Source organism: Glossina fuscipes, unplaced genomic scaffold (assembly GCF_014805625.2).
Source record: "Glossina fuscipes isolate IAEA_lab_2018 unplaced genomic scaffold, Yale_Gfus_2 28, whole genome shotgun sequence".
NCBI lineage: Eukaryota > Metazoa > Arthropoda > Insecta > Diptera > Glossinidae > Glossina > Glossina fuscipes.
Genome location: NW_023998423.1, coordinates 8,200,343 through 8,221,469, shown reverse-complemented (window position 1 = coordinate 8,221,469; position 21,127 = coordinate 8,200,343). Strand labels below are relative to the sequence as shown.

At 31.8% G+C, this 21,127-nt stretch overlaps 3 protein-coding genes across 5 annotated transcripts; 1 reads left to right on the top strand and 2 right to left on the bottom strand.

Moving 5' to 3' along the window:
• Positions 1-5,865: 5,865 nt before the first annotated feature.
• Positions 5,866-9,631, bottom strand: LOC119636390 (general transcription and DNA repair factor IIH helicase subunit XPD). The gene is made up of 9 exons (XM_038031705.1): positions 9,552-9,631; positions 8,832-9,289; positions 8,640-8,770; positions 8,350-8,570; positions 8,151-8,284; positions 7,834-8,081; positions 7,496-7,777; positions 7,162-7,440; positions 5,866-7,109 (listed from the first exon to the last, which is right to left on the bottom strand). The coding sequence occupies exons 1-9, from the start codon at positions 9,554-9,556 to the stop codon at positions 6,558-6,560; spliced, it is 2,310 nt and encodes a 769-aa protein (XP_037887633.1). The 5' UTR covers positions 9,557-9,631; the 3' UTR covers positions 5,866-6,557.
• Positions 9,632-10,427: 796 nt separating this feature from the next.
• Positions 10,428-16,711, top strand: LOC119636624 (USP6 N-terminal-like protein). 3 transcript variants are annotated; one of them, XM_038032106.1, is made up of 7 exons: positions 10,428-11,159; positions 11,215-11,633; positions 11,687-11,949; positions 12,010-12,395; positions 12,468-12,532; positions 16,342-16,396; positions 16,464-16,711. In XM_038032106.1, exons 1-7 carry the CDS (start codon positions 11,002-11,004, stop codon positions 16,528-16,530), a joined length of 1,413 nt encoding a protein of 470 aa, XP_037888034.1. In that variant the 5' UTR covers positions 10,428-11,001; the 3' UTR covers positions 16,531-16,711. The 3 variants fall into 3 exon arrangements, with proteins under 3 accessions (XP_037888034.1, XP_037888033.1, XP_037888032.1); XM_038032105.1 differs by having other exon boundaries at positions 16,288-16,396; positions 16,464-16,709; XM_038032104.1 differs by lacking the exons at positions 16,342-16,396; positions 16,464-16,711 and adding an exon at positions 14,260-14,843.
• A 361-nt stretch (positions 16,712-17,072) lies between these two features.
• Positions 17,073-19,782, bottom strand: LOC119636373 (arginine-hydroxylase NDUFAF5, mitochondrial). The gene is made up of 5 exons (XM_038031687.1): positions 19,625-19,782; positions 19,310-19,565; positions 19,030-19,254; positions 18,756-18,968; positions 17,073-18,696 (listed from the first exon to the last, which is right to left on the bottom strand). Exons 1-5 carry the CDS (start codon positions 19,777-19,779, stop codon positions 18,538-18,540), a joined length of 1,008 nt encoding a protein of 335 aa, XP_037887615.1. The 5' UTR covers positions 19,780-19,782; the 3' UTR covers positions 17,073-18,537.
• Positions 19,783-21,127: the final 1,345 nt, after the last annotated feature.

Genomic DNA, 21,127 nt, shown 5'->3' with positions numbered 1-21,127 from the left:
ATCACTACCAAACCAATATATCGACATGAAATCGCCAAAACTATTGTAAAATGTTGTTGAAAATGATGGAATTGATGGATTTGATTAATATATATTCCACAATTTCCCACAACGGATGCAATGAATTCACGTGCAAAAATGATCAAAATTGTTGCAAACTCTTAATAGTTTAGTACCCTACTTGCGGTAAAATTGAAAAACTAATAATTTGTTGGGTCATCTTTATTATCTGATTCTGCTTGTGTACGTCTTGGCATTAAAGAAGCCAATTTGTTTCTTACTCCTGTACAAAATTTTGCTCCAATTCCCTTCTCCCCTTCCCTTCCATGTTTTCCATGTTACAAATTTTACTTTCTCAAGCCCGCTTATTCAATTCATATCATACGTTTTCAATTGCATTCATATCCGGAGAATGTTGAACAAGGTAGCCACGCCTTTGCACTGAACGATATATGCTTCGCATTGTTGTCCAACCGAAAAACCTATTTTAGTTGCTTTTAGAAGTCTTTAAATTGACTGTCAAAAGCTTGAGATAAATGTGGCGATCGATTTCGGTGTCAATAAAAAACAGACTTCCTATTCGTGATCCAAACCATGAGAGACCTTCGACCACGGTTTAGAATTAGTAATTAATTTTGAATTGACATGCCTGTGTTCGATTTTCTCCATACTCGTTGTTTACCATCGTGATGAAGTATTTTAAACTTGGAGTAAAATACACGTTTTCCCTAAAATTCATATAATAATTTTTGTAGAATTTCGCAAACTCAAGGCGTTTTATCGTATCATTTTGGCTCTTTCACGCTTTCTAAAGATTATTTGGTTGACCTGATCGGAGCTTATTTTCTGTGATATTTGTGTTATTGTAATTTCTTATAATAGTTATAACAATGGCACGACTAATTTCCAAGGTTGTTGATACTTCTCCGTACGAGTTTTCCTCACCGCTTCATTTTATAATGACTTTTCTAATGTTTTGAGGGATTTCTTTTAAGAAAAATAGGGATAAGAAACGCACTTTAATTTTACGAAAGCAAGCGTAAGAACTAAGTACCGTTAATTAAACATGTTTTTTTCTTCCTGACACTTCTAGTCATGTGTGTATTCACTGTATGTGCACCTTTCGTGATATTTGTTTCTGGTTGAAGTGTATTTTCCATTTATAACTTTATCTTAAGTTTAAAAAAAAATCTTGAATTTTTATTTAATAAAACTGTTTTATTTTTTAAGATATATATTTTTAATGACTCTCCATCCATAGAGGCAATATTCGATAAGAGACACATTAATTTTTCGTACAGCATGCAGACTTTATTGGGCTACTGTCTGTCGGGGACCCCCTAATGTAAGCATATTCTTAATGAGCGCAAATGTCGGAATCGGTAACCACAACTGAAACAACATATTGCATTTATATAAACACGATACAATTAAAACATAAATTTCTTCAAGATCATCCCCAGATCAAATTTAAAAAAGTGAGTAAAAAGCAGTCCTGAAATTACGACTGCGACTACTAAACTATCACAAACAGTATACAGGCACTTATGTCAATTGTAATGTAATGCAGATGGAATACTTTAACTTTAAGTACATATACAGAAAATTAAGTGTCCCAGACCTAAGCTATCATATATACATATATATATATATATATATACATATATAGGATAGATATGAAAATTACTTGATAAGTTTCACGTCCCTTTATCGAAAATTCGCTTGAATTTCAACGCAAGAGCAATGATGTGTACAAAAAATTCGATTCGAGCCAAATATAAATTATGACTTTTTTTTTGTTTTTTTTTTTTATTTTCATTATAATTTCAAATAGTATTACAACAAACGTAATTGTGGTTAACTGAACGCTTGCAATTCATTAACAAAATAATTCCATTGTCGTATGAGTAACATTGATTATTTTTTTTTTTTAATATTAGTTGCGAAACCACTAAAATTATTTTATACATAAATATACTCTTACCTTTACCTTAAATTAAGGCGGCAAACGATGAAAAAGTTTATTAAACTGATTTATAATATAACGTAAAAAAGGGGGAAATTTTGATCATTTCTATTTCTTGAGAAATTCCTAACGGTTGAATCATGCGAACGATTAATTCTGACTGAAAGAATATATAGCAGCGTTTCAGAGTATTTGCACTAAATTGTACTAATTTAAAAAAAAATTTCACAATAATTTATTTCAAACTTTTCGATGATTATTTTTATTTACGAAGTATTAAAAGTATTTAAATTGATCATATTCACCGTATGATAATTTATAAAAGAAATGGGAAAATATTTTTGATCGCAATTACAAAAAAAAAAAAAAAAATTTATGGTTTTTAGCAATCAAACTCATTTACTATTAAACAAATAAGAACATTATAGTCGGGCAATGCCGACAATCAAATACCCTATACCACTTCGCGTAGTGCTCGTTTTTGTATGAAATTTCTATTATGAGTCAATTTTCATTACCACTCCTCTGCCTTGCAAAGGATCAATTTTCGTGAAAATCCTTGCTAGCGTAGCATTCAAAAAATAAGCCTAGATAATCCAATTTCGCTACAGTTGATTTTTTTGTGTTACATTGCTATTAGGATATAATTTTTCTCATTAAGCATTGAAAATTGTACATTTTTGTTGTATAAACTTCAATTTTCGTTACATAAGAGGGGGGGTGTTCAAAAATTGCCTCAGTCAGTCGAAAATTTTCATAACAATTTAGCATGCCGAAATACTACTTAGCTACTGTCGGTGAGAAATTTGAAAAATTGCAATTTTTTCCATATAACGAGTTTTCAGAATACGGCGTTATATGGAGAATATGATTGAAAAAGTAGACCGATCCGTACCATTCTCAATAGGTTTCATCAAAATATCTCAAAAATTGTGACCCGGTCATCGTTCTGCGTGTTACATACGTCCACATTAACTTAATATACCCTCCACGGCAAGTGGTACATGATATTAAGAAATTCAGGTGGAATGTTCTTTATTCAAGGCAATAGGTAGGTTAGGGTTTAAATAGATGCTTTTCAACTCGCAACACTGAAAAATGACGATAATTCGCAACCTTAAAAAAAAAACGAATATATAAGTGATTTAATTCCACAGGAATTAAAGAAAACAAGTAAGAAAATTATATTCAGTTTTGATCGAATTTTTTGTTCCCCTCACCATTATCCTAAAAAAAACAAAAAAAATAAAAGAACTACATTTGCACGGTCTATAATATGAAGTGCGCGCGGCTGATTTTTTCTATTTTCGAAATGGCAGACGAATGGCCGTTGCAGGCGTGTCCATTTCCAAAATCTTTTGCAAATTTACAAGCGATGTCTTCATTTTCGCTAACGGGAGAAAGCTTATCAAAAATACTAGACAGTTGCACAGGCAAGCAGATGGACACGGGAACGAACGGGCATGCTTAGAGGCGGCACAAATTGGAAACTGCCCAAGAATTTATATACTTTATGTGAGTTATAAAGCTTTCTTCTGTGCGGTATAAAGGTATTGAGAAAAAAGTTAAATTTTGATACACCATAATATTGGGAAGGCGTGATCAAATGTTGTCATTTTTATGCAGGCATTACAGTACCATATGAGATATGAACATGTATTTAAATGTGTACAAATTTTTCTGATGTCACTTATGAGTAATGATCAAAAACTAATTTGATATTACTCTTGAAAAACTGAAAATTTACGTGATACTATGGGCGTATCTTTTGACCGATTTGGCCTATTTTCAACACCAATTTGCGTGCAAGAATTTCCAATGTTTCAGACAAATTTTAAGTTGATAGCTTCATTTTTGCGGACAGGAGAATATTTGCAGCAGACATTGTACAGGCGGACAGACGGACATGCTTAAATCGATTTAGAATTTGATGCTGATCAAGATATATGTACATATACCCCCCGTCCTTCGGTGATGGGCTTAAAAACGGTTGAATACTGAAGATGTGTGGCATGGCCATACAACGGCGCCTGCCTGCCATCGTAAATGTCTCGCTTTAATATAGCACCTCTAAACATTGCTTCTGCAACTTATCATAAAGCTAATTTCAAATTATCACAGTTGGATGCAAAGAATGAAATCAATTCAATAGATATTTTTTACATAAATAAAATAATATAATAAATAAATTTTGGTAACAATTTCAAACGTTTTTCTTTTACATCTGCGAAAAACAAGGAAAGCATTTTTTACTATTAAAATGCAAAACCGCGTTCATAATTACCAACGTATCACAACTTCATGACATCCTAACAATTAGTTTACAGGTTGTAGTATCATCTTCTCAATAATTCCAAACATGTGAGAATAAATTCTTTGAAATCATATGTTGAATGCAATATGCTTATATCTCCGCAATTCGACTCTTTTCTCAACACTTGTTACGCGCTTAATTCTCTCTTGTCTATCGAATACAATTTTTGCTCTTAAATTCGTTTATTTTATTGAAATTAAAAGAAAGAAGAAGAGAAATTATTGCATGACACTTTTGACTTGGAAAATGAGTTGGCTCGAAAGCTGATCACGGCAGTGGCCTGGCGGCATGAACTTGTTTTCCCAAAACTCCTAGTAGGCTTCTAAATCAATGAAAATTTGTTCTGTTTTAGTAAATAAGTGTGTGTGTGTGTGTGTGCAGGCATTACCTTATACACTCAAACCTGTTTTTTTAAGGTCTTTTTAAATGAGGTGCGAAAACTATTTTTTATAGGTACATTATAGACAACTTAACTTACATTATTGACAGCAAAGCCGAATATAAATTTTTCGAATATATTGGACCGTGTTTGAAGCATACAAAATTTACAAATTTCTGGGATACATTAAATAAAAAAAAAGTACCATTTTTACTAAAGTCTTGTTTCACCGTTTCAGCGACATGTCAAACAAATGCTTGAACATAATAGGTCTTGTGTCTTAAAGTATTCATTTGTAAAAATAAAAAAAAATAAATAAAAAATAAAAAAAAATTAAAATTAATTCAAATGATTAATACTTGAAAAATTCTTTATAAATAAATTAAAAAATTGAGTAAATTTATTATAATTTGCGAGGGGAGACAGCGTCTCTTTATGCATAAATTGCAAAAAGTTGAATGTTAACTAAAGTCATTAACTTGATGTCAAAGAAAGAAATAAAAAAAAAAAAAAAAACACCTGCTTTTTAATTTTTTGTTTTTTGTTTGTTGCTCACGAAGCGGAAGTTATATAATTAATACCGATTTTTTTCGATCAACAAAACTCTGAAATTGTTTGCAAAATAAATTTTAAAATCTCTAAAGAAGGTTCGATGAGTTTGTTTAATATATAAATATTGTGAAAATTTTTCTTAATCATGAAACTATGAAGAGAATGAATTAGCTTTTTTGAGATTTTTTAAAAAAATGGAACGTTTATAATGGCCATCGATTGCCAATTGCTCTCCTACCTCCCACTGAAAAAAAGAAATTGGAATGCGGAGAGCGCAAGTGTAGTAAGGATGTAAACAAATATAAGGACATAAGAACTAAGTATCTATATTTATTATTGAAACAAGCGTTAATAAAAAGTTTTATTCGGTGAACAAGGAAATATGAGCAATAACTTCCGTTTCAGTAAAAATCTTGAACGAAAAAATTTTTCATCTGTTTTTGATTCGAATTCGCTATACCTCCCATTGATTTCTAAACAATTTGACCTGTTTTCATCACAAGAAAATTAATAATTAGGCTTTTTTGGGATATAAGGGTTTACGTTTCATGAGAATCCTTATATGCGATAGTATCCAAAAACCAGACCTACCTTGTAGATAGATAGAAGGTAGATTTCTTTGCCACTTCACTATTGTGGAATAATTTTCATATTGAAAATTCTACCTTTTTACCATGTAAAGCTTCGGTCGCCGTAGGAACGATTGTATGAGTCGGGTCCAACAAACTACCACAGCCGATCAAAATTGCATACCAATTTAAACTCCGAAACACTACAACTCAGCCACATAATGCGTATAGAGTTGGGTGGGACTGTGTTTATTTTTACCGGGTTAGCTCAGTAGAAGAAGAAGAAACAAAAATAATGAAAAAGCAAAGTTATGTTAAAGAGGATGCTATGTTCGGACATGTAGTGGCGCCAATCGCAATATCACTTGTCATATAGCAGCAGTTGCTGGTCTTAATTGCATTTGTGGTTGTTGGTAGTTTTCCTTAGCCAGTGTTAAACTTGATTGATCATTATGCATTACATTCAGGTTTCAATTCAAACTACAAGTCTCTTGGAGAAAAAATATTTTGGTTTGGATATTATCCTACATAGACGGGCACCTTTGGGTCCAGTGTATTGGTAATTTACGTATGATGAATAAGTATTTTATATATGATAGTATCAATTCAAGAGATCTACTTTAATTGTCTTCTTCTCTGTCAACCGAAAAAATTATTATTAAACATATATAAGAAATTATGAAAATCAATTTTATTTCCTAGCATTACGTGTAAAATTTGATTTTTTTTTTCGCATAATACGGTTCATTTTCACTTTTATCATATAAGCGATATTATTTATAGCTCCATCACTTCTCCGCCTGCACTCTCTTTACCTTGCGCCCGTCGTTCGAGCTTCTCTTTGGCCATATTTTCCAATTGTTCTTTCGTTAACAATGATATACCCAGTTGATCTTCACGCGTGAATGCTTGCGCCATACGTCTTAACCAGCGACGAGCTAATTGCATTGCTTCTTCTGTGCTAAGATTACAAAAACTATCCACTAAATGCTCTTGTATCCATTTTGGTAGCCGACCGCGTTTATCTTGACGCGAGAAACGTTTATCAGCGAATATCATAATACCATAATCAGTTTTACCACGCAAAGCACGGCCCACGCATTGGGCTGCGTGGCGCATAGCATCGAAAGTGAGGAAATCGTTTTCACGTATTTGAAATTGATCACGTAAGTAGTCTAAACGTGCTTTTAAAATTCGGGATTGAGTAAACACATAAGGTATGCCAAACATTAGTACCGCACGACCGTAGTGGTGGTCAAAATCTACTCCTTCTGAAACTTTGCCACGGGCTACAGCCAATAAGACAGCTCCACGACCGCAATCGCAAGCCTGGAGAAAAAAAATTATGCAAATTTACTTAAATCATACCGCATTTGCTTACTTTAACATAATTCATTAAAGCATAGCTAGTTTCGGCATTGTCCTGAGTTTCAATAAATAGCAGCTTATAACGGAGCAATGTATCCACAATACCCTGATCATACCAAGAAGCCACCACCGACTCCAAATACAAGTAAGAAGTGAAAAAGCAAACAACCCCATCGGGAACTGTTTTTGCAGTTTCTACTAAAAGTTGCCCATAATTTCGTATAACGGCAGTATCTTCACGGGTCTCATATTTCGAAGAAATAGCCACCTGATCATTACCCTTAGAAACAATCTAAAATATTTTTCAGTAAAATCAGCTTTCATAAAGTAAATTTAAAAATACTGACCATGGGTAGAAGACAAGGCCTGGCCAAGGTCATCGTAAAGGAACTCATTACAACTGGATCGAAATTTAAAATTTTCGGGTACATATCCATAGGCGATAATGTGCCCGACGTAATAACAACAGTTTGAAATCTTTGAAATACCGGAGCTATAGCTATAGAAGAATCCATGCAACTGAAGTGCAAGATAGGATTCGCTACGGTTGGAGTCTTGTCATCAAATGGTTCAATGATGATGGTGAAGCCTTTAATATATGTAGAAGCTAAAGTAGCGAAATGCGTAACGTGCAAATGTGCAATTTAGTGAATATTGTTTAGCTTTTTTACGTGCAATAGCAAACCAATATTAAGGAACCATATTCAGTCATATCGCTAATTTCCAGAGTTCTTAATAAGCTGCTTAGGCGCTCCGCACAAAATCTTAAAGGTTTACGTTCTATACATATTTTTGTAGCTATATCTTTTAAAAATCCCGCCGGCGATTCCTGTACTACATGGTGTACTTTTAGACGGGTTTTAATGTACTCAATGAAACGCCTTAGAAAACTAAGAAAGTGATCAGCATTACGCATATTTCCCGGAATTACATCTAAAAAAATAGTGAAATTCTGCAAACATTTTCATGATAGTTGAATTTGATATGATATTTTAAATGCACCTTTCAACACATCATTAGGTAGTATAGGATTAGCCAATATCATGTCCGTATCTCTCTGAACACTAGCATCCCTTAACCCCTGAACCATTCGTTGATATTCGTCATTTAAACGACTTGTACCCTGATCACGATAACTATAAAGCATGTAATGTTTCTCAGCATAAAAATAACTGTGCTTACAAATCTTACTCTTACTTACTCTTGCACTAGTTTTTGTAATTTATTTAAAGCATTTGTGCTGCGTTCTACTATTCGGCGATTAATTTTGACACTCATCGAATCAATGCAGACATTATCTATGTTGTGAGCCTCATCAAAGACTATACAAGTTTCGCGACACATTTCCTTGGATACTACTTCAGCAATTTTGGGATCCAAAAGATAATGGTAACTGTACACCACAATATGGGCTTGATTGATCTTAAAACAAAAATAGATATTCGGATTATTTTGTACAAAGTAATGTAACGTAAAGCTTTACAAACTCACTGCTTGCCTAGCCAAGAAATAAGGACACCAATTACGCATGCGACCGTATTCTTTAAGATCATCAATGCTGTAAATTCCAACAGGAAGAGCAGATTCCTTGCCCTCCAAACTGTAACCCTCGTAATATTGACCTAGCAAAAGAAAAATTGGGTAAGTTAATCTTGTTCACTATTCCGACTAAAACGTACGTACATATAGGTGTCTCCGGTTCTATTTCATGCCGTTCTCTAATATAACTAGCGGTTAAACCATAACATTTACCGTCTACCGCTTTACCTTCGCGTTCTTTACTCACTTCTGGATGAATGCACATGTTTTTACGAGAACTCAATACCAAACCTATTATAGCCGGAGGTTGAGGAGCATTTTTTTCATAGTAAGCCAGTAAGTTTTGTAATTCTGCTATAACCTTTTCAATTTCCGGTACTGTACGTGAACAATATATCAACTTTCTTATAACTTCCGGGTGCTCAATCATATAAGCCACTATTAGTGAGAGCAAAGTAGCAGTCTTCCCTGTTCCGGAAGGCATTTCCAATAGGCAGTGGCCTTTTGCGTCCAAAGTACGCTTAAGTTCCAACATGTAGGCATACTGCTCTGGATAAATGTACTCATAAGGGAAATAAACCAATAAGCCATCAACACTGATTCTAAATACAAAAAAGTAGAGTTTGTTTTGAGATCTTGAGTATCATTGGACATTCTTTTATTTTTATTTTTTTTTGGTATGTTGAACAGAGATGGACTAAGCCAATAGATTTGTGGCTTATATGTCCAAATAATAAAGGACATTCTTTTATTGAGAAATGTAGCTTATTGTGTTATTTAACTCCGAGATAAAATATAAATTCTTACTAGTATTGAAGAAAATAAGTTTTTATGAAAGTTTTAATTAACTTTGGTAAAACTTACTTCATAATTAAATCGGTTAAATTATCTAAACAATTTAATACTATTGTGTACAAAAGATAGAAGTGTTGAAATTGTTGATAGAGAAGGCGAATTAAACAATCCAACAAACTTTTGCCAATATGTGAAACGGAACGAGATAATGAATAGATTATTTTATGAAGTATATGTCCAATGCAATAACACTCTCTTATCAGGCGTTGAAAAGGTTGAAAGCAAGACTGCGCTTGCTTATGAGACGAATTACTGTTGAATACGTTCAATACGAGCACAATAACGGACAACCTGACTGAAAAACTGCTTAACTTCTTAAGCGCCAATACATAAACGCATTTGCATCGTGCATCATGCAAAATATTTTTTTATGATTTTTACTCCAGCCATGCAATGAAAGCTATATGTAAACATGTACAGTAACATTTTATTTTGACGGTTGGTGCTTGATGTAATTGTTAATTATTCATTGTGTGTGCAATCCGTAACCCATAATGTCAATGGAGTTCTTATATAAGCGCTTAATTTCATTCTTTTGCGGTTTATTTATGCCGACTTCTCTCTAATTATTTTTCTAATTACAGTTTCCAAATTTAGAAAAAGGGTTATAAATATTTCTTTTCGACCGCGTTTGCATCATGCATATACCAAAACAATCTGAGCACAACAATAAAGTTGATAATGTCAAAAAAGTATCCTTAAACAGTATTATTTTATTATCAGCCTGGCTAAGCTGTAATTACGTTTTGCAAAACTGTGGCCACACAACGGAATTATGCGGAATTATGCTTATTTCTTATTTTTATGTTGGTGAAGTCTTTTTTCTTAAAATTTAATAAAAATATGGAGAAAAATCTATCGTATTATTTGAAAATAGAGATACAATTTCGACAAACGGAAATTTAAAAAACTTTCGGTAAATGTATGAGATCTGTTTTCATTTTCTTGCTATATAAAATAAGTCAAAGAAGAAATGCCAACAACAAAAAAGAAGGCTTGCTAATAGGCAGAAAAGTAAAAAGAAAATCGTACAAGAAAAGCAGGAAGTTTATTGATGATAAACAAAAAGCCACAACAGCAATAATTATCAATTTTGAAATTTTAAACGCGTTCATACAGAAGGGGCGTATAAATAAAAGAAGAAAAAAAAACAAATGTAATTCAAAAAAAATTAAAAAAGAATCACGTCATTGTTGGCAAAACCAAAGAAGAAGCTTTACAACAAAACGCTTTTAGGTGCCTTCTGAAATGCGTTGGCGATCAATTTAAAAGAAGTGTTAATTGTTAAGTTGTGCTTATACATGGAGTTTAGTCAATTTTCATAGATTATCTGAATAAAAGCCAATGGGAGAGTGCGTTCATTTCCGCACCATTTCTCAAGGATAAAACGTTGTGCTTGTTTATGTGCTTTCATCTTCCTTCTAATTGCTGTTTTAAAACATAGTATTTATATATTGAGATGATGATGATGATTGATGAAGAACAACAAGCTTTGTTAAAACGAGCTTCCGAAGAGCGTGAATTGATATTTCATCGTTACAGTTTGGGTTTAGATCCCAACAATGAGGTGGATCCATGGGAAAATCCTACATATGAGATCTATCACATAACCGATAAGTATGTCGAACCAAATTTTTAAGCTTTATTTCCTCTCCTTTTTTAATATCATTAGATATGGCTTCATGCATGATTCCCGCCTGCCAGATACCCGCGATTCTCATGAAGTGCAGCGCACTAAAATCGAATTGGAACGTGATAAGAAATGGATGAAAATGCTTGCCAATTGGAATTCCCACCACGAAAAATTGCGAAAGCGTGTTTTCAAAGGAATACCAGACCGTATGCGTTGGCCTGCTTGGAAGAAATTGCTAAATGTTGATGAATTAATGATTTCCAATCGTGATACCTACCAGCGTATGCTGGATTTGTCTCGCAAATACTCAACAGAAGTGCGACAAATAGATTCCGACGTCAATAGACAATTCCGTGATAATTTAGCGTATCGTGAACGCTATAGTGTAAAGCAAGTGTCATTGTTCAACGTTTTAAACGCTTATAGTGTATATAATCCCGAATTGGGCTACTGCCAAGGTATGTAAGCGCTTAATTTCATTCTTTTACGGTTTATTTATGTCGACTTCTAGGTATGGCCTGCGTTGCAGCCGTTCTTCTTTTATATATGCAAGAAGAAGAGGCATTTTGGGCTTTGAATACCTTAATAGTGGATAAAAAGTATGCAATGCATGGCTTATTTATAGAAGGATTTCCAAAATTGACACGATTTTTGGAACATCACGACCGTATAATGTCAAAAATCATGCGTAAATTACATCAGCATTTTATAAAGCACAACGTCGACGCTATATTGTATTCAATTAAATGGTTTTTTGTAGTGTTTGTGGAAAGGGTATGGCCTAGAAACATGTATTTGTGAACATGTGAATAGTGTTAAATTTATTGTATTTAGATACCCTTCAGCTTAAGTTTACGTGTATGGGACATTTTTCTGCTGGAAGGTGATCGGGTCATTACGGCCATGGCAATAACAATATTGTATTTGCACAAAAATGAACTGTTACGCCTTAAAGACATGGATTCTATTATTGAATATTTGCAAGTTAAATTGCACAAGAATTTTGGTTACAACGACGATTACGTTGTTGAAGCTTTGGAGCGAGTAATGAAGAAGCTGAAAGATTTAAAACTTGATGTACCACCTCCTGCCAAAGTAAATGAATTCCCCACGAAACCATTGGGAGAATTTATTGAAGCTGATATTGAAAAGAAAATAGGGCGGCGACGTTCGGAATATACAGATACCGAAAAACAGGTTATTAATGATGTGATATTAAGGTAAGTGCTAGTAGCAGCTTCCTTCAAAATTTATTAAATTAATTGAAACCTATTTTTTGATAATAATTGCAGACAAGAACAAAATGCAATTGAAGTACAATCTAATGTTTCTTACGAAACTTCAGAATGTGCTACGGGTGAGTTTATAACAAAAAAGTATGTCAAAGTTTTATATAGAATCCTGCATTTATAAGTAAGCCAAAAAATCTCATGTGCAAACACTATTATAAAAAGTATTAAAGAACTTATAAAAACTGGCAGTTTATATTATAAAATTTTGCATATATAGATTTTTGTTGATAATGCATGTATATTACACGTAAATTTTGCAAATATTATGCACTTGACATGAACGATCACATTTTTCAATATTTATTGCAATTTATCATTTTAACCCACCATACAGTGCCTATAGGAGTTTACCAGATTTACTAGAATTCATGAAATATCCAAAAAGCCATCCTTTATTGTCACGAGTAGTTGCAATATTTTCTCCGCATTACGCTCTTCTCATATGATCTCAATGCGACAACAAAACAATGAATTTTATAGACATACCCTTTTTTTAAATCCATTGGAGAAATTATAATGACCATAAATTGATGCAAGTGCACTTAAAGAATATGAACACAATTGGGTAACTTCTCGTCGAAGTTTATTAAATAAATAGGGGTCAGTTGAAATACTAAAAGATCGAATGTGATGACCTAACCTTGAAACAACCAACAGAATTTCTACAACTTTCTAAAAAAAAAAAAAACGAAAAAAGATTGTAATACTGATGATATTATTAAATCAAATGTATGTTTATTATTGCTTTCGCGAGTCACTTAGTGTGTGTAAAGTAAATCAGCCGCTAAGTAATTGGGGACAACTAGCTGAACTTTGAGATTAAAATTGCTTATTGAGTATTGCATTTTCCGACTTATTATTGCTGTTCATGAACCGCAACTCTCTCTTTATTTAAATTCATTTTTGTAGTGTGTTATCAATTAATTGTCCTAGTATTAATTTTATTTGATATGCAACTTTCCGGTATAATCGTTTTTTGATTTTCTCGTTGTAAGACGCAATCAACTTTCTTGGTTAGAAGTGAATTAATTAGAAAGATTACGTTATTGATATACATATAAAAAATGATGATGATACAATATAAAAAATTTCCTTTTTAAGTGTATTTGTTGCGGTACTCTTAACAGAAATTGAAGTTGTAACTTAATTGCTAACGTGTTTTTAGTTCAATACTATAGATCAAATTTGTAAGTCAAACGATTGTAATCACGAAAAGTGCAGTTTTCATTTACCCGCGTATCGTTCAAGAGCAATAATAATTGCGAGGAAATAATTTTTAGAATTTGCGACATTATCGATAGCATCAGATAGAAGTGAAGTTTACGGAGGGCAGATAATAAAGTTTTTGGAAACCTGCTCCTGAGACAATTTGTCCGACCACGAAGTCATTATCAAGCGGCAATGAGGGGGACAAAAATGAAAAAAGTCGACCCTCTTCCGTAATTTAGTTAAGTCAGTTTGTTCGTTTACATTGAAGCCGTGTTGGGGGTTTGATATTATTTTTTAGGCAAAGAAATGAACGTAGGCTGATTCATTTAGTCGGTTTTAGAAAGGTTAACGGTTAAACGTATTTCTAGAGAAGCGCAGAGTATTTTCTGCTAACGATGAGCTGTATCCGTCTATCGGTTAACTATATTTTTGATTGCATGTTTTAAATTTATTTTCGTATTTTTTATGTTTATAACGTGGCTAACTTTATCTTTCCTTTGACTTGTTCTTTTTTCATTTTTCCTTTGTTTCTTGTTTTATTTCTTTAACTTTATGGCATGAATTTGAAAACATTTTTTTTTAGGTGATGCATATTCCATGAAAACTTATCAAAGTATCACTAGTTTAGCCACTTCACCAGCAATTAGCAGTAGTTCATTGTATAGTAACGGATTTATTGTCACCAACATCCCCATCAGCAATCTGTCTGCTTCATCACATAGTACGACAACTATCACATCAACTACAGAAACAACGACTTCAGCTACTAGTTTTCATATCGTCAGCACAGCCATCAATATAGCCAATGCCGATAGCACAAATAGCACAATCACAAAATGGACTTGTAATGTTAATGACTTGCACGATGACTTACAACAACAGCAATTAAATGGTGATGATACGTTGTACCAAAAATGTGAAAATAATAATCGCGATATTAATGGTGATGAAGATGTTTGCAAGCAGATTAAGCACGTGAGAGAAGCTGAGCGTGATATTGTGAATGTCAGTGATCATGACGATGAAGAATTAAGCGTAGAAAACACTCGCCTTTAAATTGTATTTATTAATTTGTACACTTACCTAAATGAATACCTATCGGAAAAGTGTATTTTGGATTTTCCTTAATTTAGTACAATTTTTTAAATTAGTGTTTTTTTTTTTTTCTTTTTTTTTTATGCTAAATAATTGTACTAAAGCTTAGTATATTTTGTGTTTGAATTTTACAAATTATTGAGTTATCTAAGTAAATTTCGGTAAATTCAATTAATTTGAATTGTATTTTTAGTATTTCTTAGAACTAATTTATGTATTATACGTATGCAATGAAGACTTGATTTTTTATTCCTTTATACATTTACGTTATCTTTTCGGAGGCCAAATAGTCTAGAACTAATTTTAAAGTAAAAATTTTCATTTTCACTCAAGTAGTTTGTTCGGTTTGTACCTATGTTAAGTTAATTATCGCATTAACCAAATCTTATATTTATTTATATATATGTATTATTTGTTTAAATTTAGCTCTTAAAAATTCTTTCTTCCTGTAATGACTGTTTCTTCTTTGAATACAACGAAAAAAAAAAAAACAAAACTAACATTCCCTTGAAAATTGCGAATTCCTTTAGAGGAGAATCTAATCCTTCTTTTCCTCCATTTGCAACATAATTTAATAAAAAAAAAAAAAATGTATATTTTCAAAACATTTCCAAATTTTCTTTTGTAATTATCACAAAATTTATGTTTAAACTTTAATTAGTTATTTATATATACTCAGTAAATAAAAAAAAATATTTTTGTATGCAATTTCTATATTATTTTCAAATTTATTTGCATTAAAAAAATGTAGCAAATAGATTGGTTGTGCCCCATTTGCTTATAACAAAATTACCATGCAAGCACTAATAACAACATAACCTTAACGTTAACATAACTTCAACTTAAAATTACCATAACCCCACTTCTCAAAAGGTACATTTTCAAAATAAAAGATTCTTCGTTTATCCGCTTGCATTCATGCTTTTCTATGTCGCTATGGTGCAAGAGAAAAAGTCTTTTATTATATTATAAATTTGATTTTAAAGCGGTAGTGGTGTCTAGGTAATAAGAATGCTATTTAAAAGCATATGATGAACCCATGTCTTAACTTCTTTATATATCTTGACCCGCTAGGTTTACTTTGACTAAAAAAACATGCAACGTGCGATATACGACATTCATGCAAATTAGGAAAGCACGTGAAGCGTAAGAAGCATCATTGCCAAAAGTGGTAAAATAAATGGTTCTCAGTTATAAGAAGTGTGATAACCGCATTATCCATGTGTTTCGTTCACGTTCATTTACGATAATCGTTTAGATTGATTGATAGGTAGAATGCTTTTTATTTGCTCATTTTAATGTTGATTCAATGGAAAAACAACTTTTTTGTTACTTATCAAATGAATGCATTTATTTGATGTTTCAAATAATTTATAACAGTTAAATAACACGCTAAAACTAATTTGAATTGTAATTAAATTTATGAACTGTAACTTAATCGCTTCCTACAACAAATATTTTACTCTTTAACAAAATGTTTATCATTTTGATTATGCGAAATTGAACATATTTATAGTACATTTAACTCTACCACACGAGGATAATCACTCAATTCGAAGTTCGCTTGCAGGTACGTCAATGGCGTCGCACGGCTCATCTGAAACATTTTCAATGGAGGACAATAAGTAAGTTTGAAATTCATACTTAAATAGATAAATAAATCTTATATTAAATAATTGCTCTTATCCTTAGCATACATTTGAAGACAGCTAACGCCTTACAAAGTACGCCACAACGCGAATTGCTGCCGGGTACTTGACGTTTTTGTACGCAGCCTACTTATAACCTGTTAGCTTTCTCGAATCAATTAAAGACAACGCCAACCGCTACATGTACTTCCGCGAGCGCTATTAATGAATCGCCTCTCAAATCATTACCTGCTGCAGCAGCGAATATGACGATGACCTCCCGGAATACTATAAGTAATACTCCTGACACGACACCACATCAGACGCCTGTACGTCAGGTCAATCTTGTAATAAAAGTCGAGTCTCCACTACCACCCGCTTCCTCGTCCACAAAATCTTTATCAGTTAAGACATTAACGCCATTATCGCAACCGCCGCTAAAAGATAAGCAAAATCTCTATATTAACATTCCTTAGGATTCTCGCAGTGGAATTCTGAAAGCCTTGCAGTTTTGTTTTTTATGGTATATATTATGTATAGATTTAAATTAAATTTGATGCATTTTTTAATGCAACAAACATTTTTTCATATTTTATACTTTTTACATTTTTTTTTTAAATGAATATATTCAGAGACTTTTAATTTTAAGGCTGCTTTATTTATTTTATTACTTATTCCAAAAAAAAAGAGTCTTTCTTAATTTATTTCTCTACAGTTCTCTTTAATTATTCCGTATAACATTTTTAACCGTATTTAATATTTTTTTAATTGATTATTTTTAATCTTTAAGGAACACAATTAGTTAAAATTTCAGATAGAGTATATTTTTAAGCAAAAAAGAGATGATGTTCAACTTGATATTATTTAATTAAATTAATACTACATTTTATATTATATTTTTATAATCATTATCGAAAGCAGCGAATACGCATGCCGTATGTAGTAGTATGTCATAAAAAAGTATGCGTCAAAGACTACAGTGCACATATCTATTCAATGAGCATAACATTCTGAGGAAAGTCACCCACGTCCGCTTCCCCCTGCTTTTCTTTTCCAACTCGTGATCCATGGTGGACACATAGACTCGCAGTTGATGGTCACAAATCAAATTTTAAAATAGGCATAATTTCTTTAAAGTAAATAAGAAAATAGAACCCATAACATCTCTAGCTAAAATTAGTCTTGGAACCATTTTTTGTATAACTAATCAAAGCAAGTCAAATATTTTTCTTTATCGATCGGCTTGAGATTCGAGGTCGATAGTAGAAGTAGCGAAAGTAGGAAAAATTAGGCAACTCCAATTTGGTACATAGTCAAAGAAGTTAAAAATGCTGCAGTAACAAACGTCAGATTAGATATCTGATTGCTAAGGGCACTTTTTATAAATTTCATTTAAAGGCACTTTTTATATATTACATGCGTATTGCATGCTTTAGAATAACTTACAACCGAAGAATAAGATGCCTTCGCTTCCGAAGCTTGCTATTTTATCGTTACACTCGTACATTTTCGGGAAAAAGTTGGAGTTTAAGCATTTACACATACTTAGGAGAATATCAAGAACGACCAAAATTGAAGCAAGAAAATATGTAGTTAAAGCCCTTTTCTTGCTTCTAATCTCGCGCATATTTAGCATCTTAGCAGGTACCAATTTTCCTTTTTTTCCTGCATTAAATGACGAAGACTAACTTTAGGTTATAGGAATAAACAGAAATGAAAAAAAGAGCCTTTACGCCAATTTAACAAACATCCATTCGTGCATCCTGAGAAATCCTGAAGTTGTAAAAATTTAAGTTTAGCATTCGTTGATCAATTGAATATCGTAGTTCAATGTAATAAACATATATACGGTATGTTGATGAAGCTGACTGATAGTGAAAAATGACAATTTCTTGGTGATAATTTTTTCGTAAAGTTATGAAACTTATGGAAAGAAAAAAATTATGAACATTTTGTTTAAGAGTTGAAAGCAAATAAAAATTAACAAAAATAATGCTACGCATTTCGTCCACTAACATAATACATGTCTTAGAGCAATATACACAAATGTATAATAAAATAGAAGAGAAAATAAATAAATAATTTAAGTTATTTAAAGAAAGTTACTTTTTCATCTCTTCCGATTTAAGAATCATCTCTTATTTTTTTTTCTTATTTTTGCTACTGCTTTCGATCATCTTGCCTAAATCTTTAAGCGACACTTCTCCCGAGCCTCGGGCCAATGGTACCGGTTGATTAGGACCAGGTTTCCAACCGACAAGGTAAATTATTTGAAAAGTGGCAGGCACACCCTTATCCTAATCATAAAATTATACTTTTGCTTTGCATATCCTTATTAATGAATCAATCACCTAACCTTAGTATAAAGTTCTTTATATATTGCGCTTGCTGCCAACATGATATCACGATCTAAGTGAGCCGGACGATTGAACGCGGCGTTGTTTTCGGCCATGCCTTTCAGATCCCACATAAGTTCAAACATGGATGGATAACCAATCACGAGCTCATCAGTGTCAATCGTTAACATGGTAAAACCTGCACGATTTAATAATGCACCGACGTCCCTTATCTAAAAGTGCAAACGAGTGTTGTATAATTCCTTTCACCAAATAGTCGCATTCTTGCGATACCTGCGTAAAAGGTGAAATATGAGGAGCAATGCCACCTTTACGTTCCAGGTCAGCAAGTTGTAAAGATGAACGCAGTTCATATAACGTATCTCCACCGAACATAGATGCTATAAATACACCGTCCGGCTTTAGACTTTTAATAATGCGGCTAAAGCATCCAGGCAAATCATTAACCCAATGCAAACTTAAACTCGACATAACCAAATCTAGGGAATTCTCTGCAAACTATTTCTTAATTAATGAAATTATAAGTCCTCCTTCATAGGCCAACAGAGTTCACCTCAATATTCTCTTCGTCCATTTCCTTTTTACTTATCCTTAAACCGGGTGTGCCTTGGGCTTGCGAAAGCATTGTTGGACTCATATCACATAAAGTTAAATGTTTGACACTTTCTGCCAATACATGACGTGATAAAAAACCACGACTGCAACCCAAGTCAGCGGCATTTTCAAACTCTCGCTTAATATCGAATATTCGATCAGACAAGCGAAAGCCTATCTCTTCCTTTAAATAATCATAAAGTTCAACATCTTCTCTGAAAATTACTAATTAAAAGTAAGATGATTAATAAATGTTGAGAGATGATAGAAATACCTTATCGCAGCTCTTTCTCTTTGGAATTTTTTAGCTTTTCTGTCGAAAATTAATTGATGCGAAGGGCGACTGCTAGAACATCTAATCGCAAATTTTACCATTTGAAACGATGAATATTTTTCATATGCACTCCGTGTGGCGCATTTTAAATACATACTTAATATTTTCTTTTACGGCCACTTGAAAATTCTATGCGAGTATTTTCTTTAAATCATATGTTTTCTTAGCAACTGTCGACAAATTCGTATTTTAAATGTCTTCTTCTTCTTTTTTTATTCAGCAAATTAACATCCGAAAATTCGATATGAAGGGTAAAAAGACCTAACGTGAACATCAGTTCTTTGTTTAAGCCTTAGTAAAGTTAGGGTTAGTGTTGGTATATAATTTTTAATATTTATTTATTTTATTATTTCTTTGCATTTCGTAATTAAACTATATATGTCTTGATAATTTTGCGGATTAATAGTTCGCCATTTTTTTTTTTTTTTAGATAAATTTCGTAATGTAAGAAGTACGGTAGTACATGAGTATAAAGTATGGTATGAAAGAACTGAGAGGTGTGGCAATAAATATAATAATACTAATAATAATGGTAATAATAATAATAAAAGCAACAATAATGATAATGATAACAACAACAATAACAAAAGTAATATACATAATAAAAACTATACAAATAATAAATATAATAAAAATAATAAAAATGATTAAAATGATTAATATAACAAAAATAATAAAAATAATAAAAATAATTAAAATAATAAAAGTACTTAAAATACTTCAAATAATTAAAATACTTAAAATAACTGAATTTAAAATAATAATAAAACAAAAAAATAATAAAAATTATGAAATAATAATAATCGCAAAACAAATAATATAAAAAGTACAAATAATACAAATAATAACAATAATAAAAATACTTCATATAATTAAAATAATTAAAATATTTAAAGTAATCAAAATAATAAAAATAGTAACAAATATAAAAATATTTCAAATAATGGCAATAATTAAAATATTTGAAGTAATCAAAACAATAAAAATAGTAAAAATAAGTAACATTTTTAAAAATATAAAAATCATAATAATCATCATAACAATAACAACAATAATTACAAAAATAAAGGAAATAATAATAACAATTGTAATAACAATGATTACAAAAATAACGAAAACAACAAAAATCATTAAAATAACAATGATTATAAACATAACATAACAAGGATAATAAATAGAATAATTTATAAAACATCTATAAAATATATAAAGGAAAAAACCTGAAATATATACAAATTAATAATTACACTTATTCTACATACATATTTACATACCCTTTATTTAAAATCTTTCTGGTATTTATTATTTATTTCCGTTATTACGGAAAGAATCCCCTTTATTGATCCTCCTCTATCAAAAATTTTTCACAATTAAATTTTATTTCGAAGTTTCAGTTTGAAGTTTGAAATTTGTGCCAAGTTATAAAAAAAGGGTTGCCATTGG

Bases quoted from the DNA above. Each gene is read 5' to 3' on its own strand.
- LOC119636390 (XM_038031705.1), bottom strand. The intron at 8,285-8,349 runs GTAAGTAAGAGT...CATGCTTTATAG, and splicing joins TTACAAAAACTAGTGCAAGA to TTATCGTGATCAGGGTACAA. The intron at 7,110-7,161 runs GTAAGCAAATGC...TTTTTTCTCCAG, and splicing joins CTTTAATGAATTATGTTAAA to GCTTGCGATTGCGGTCGTGG.
- LOC119636373 (XM_038031687.1), bottom strand. From the start codon at position 19,779: ATGTATTTAAAATGCGCCACACGGAGTGCATATGAAAAATATTCATCG. The intron at 19,566-19,624 runs GTATTTCTATCA...AGTAATTTTCAG, and splicing joins AGAGAAAGAGCTGCGATAAG to AGAAGATGTTGAACTTTATG. The intron at 18,697-18,755 runs GTTAGGTGATTG...TTTTATGATTAG, and splicing joins ATAAAGAACTTTATACTAAG to GATAAGGGTGTGCCTGCCAC.
- LOC119636624 (XM_038032104.1), top strand. From the start codon at position 11,002: ATGATGATGATGATTGATGAAGAACAACAAGCTTTGTTAAAACGAGCT. The intron at 11,634-11,686 runs GTATGTAAGCGC...GTCGACTTCTAG, and splicing joins CGAATTGGGCTACTGCCAAG to GTATGGCCTGCGTTGCAGCC. The intron at 12,533-14,259 runs GTGAGTTTATAA...ATTTTTTTTTAG, and splicing joins AACTTCAGAATGTGCTACGG to GTGATGCATATTCCATGAAA.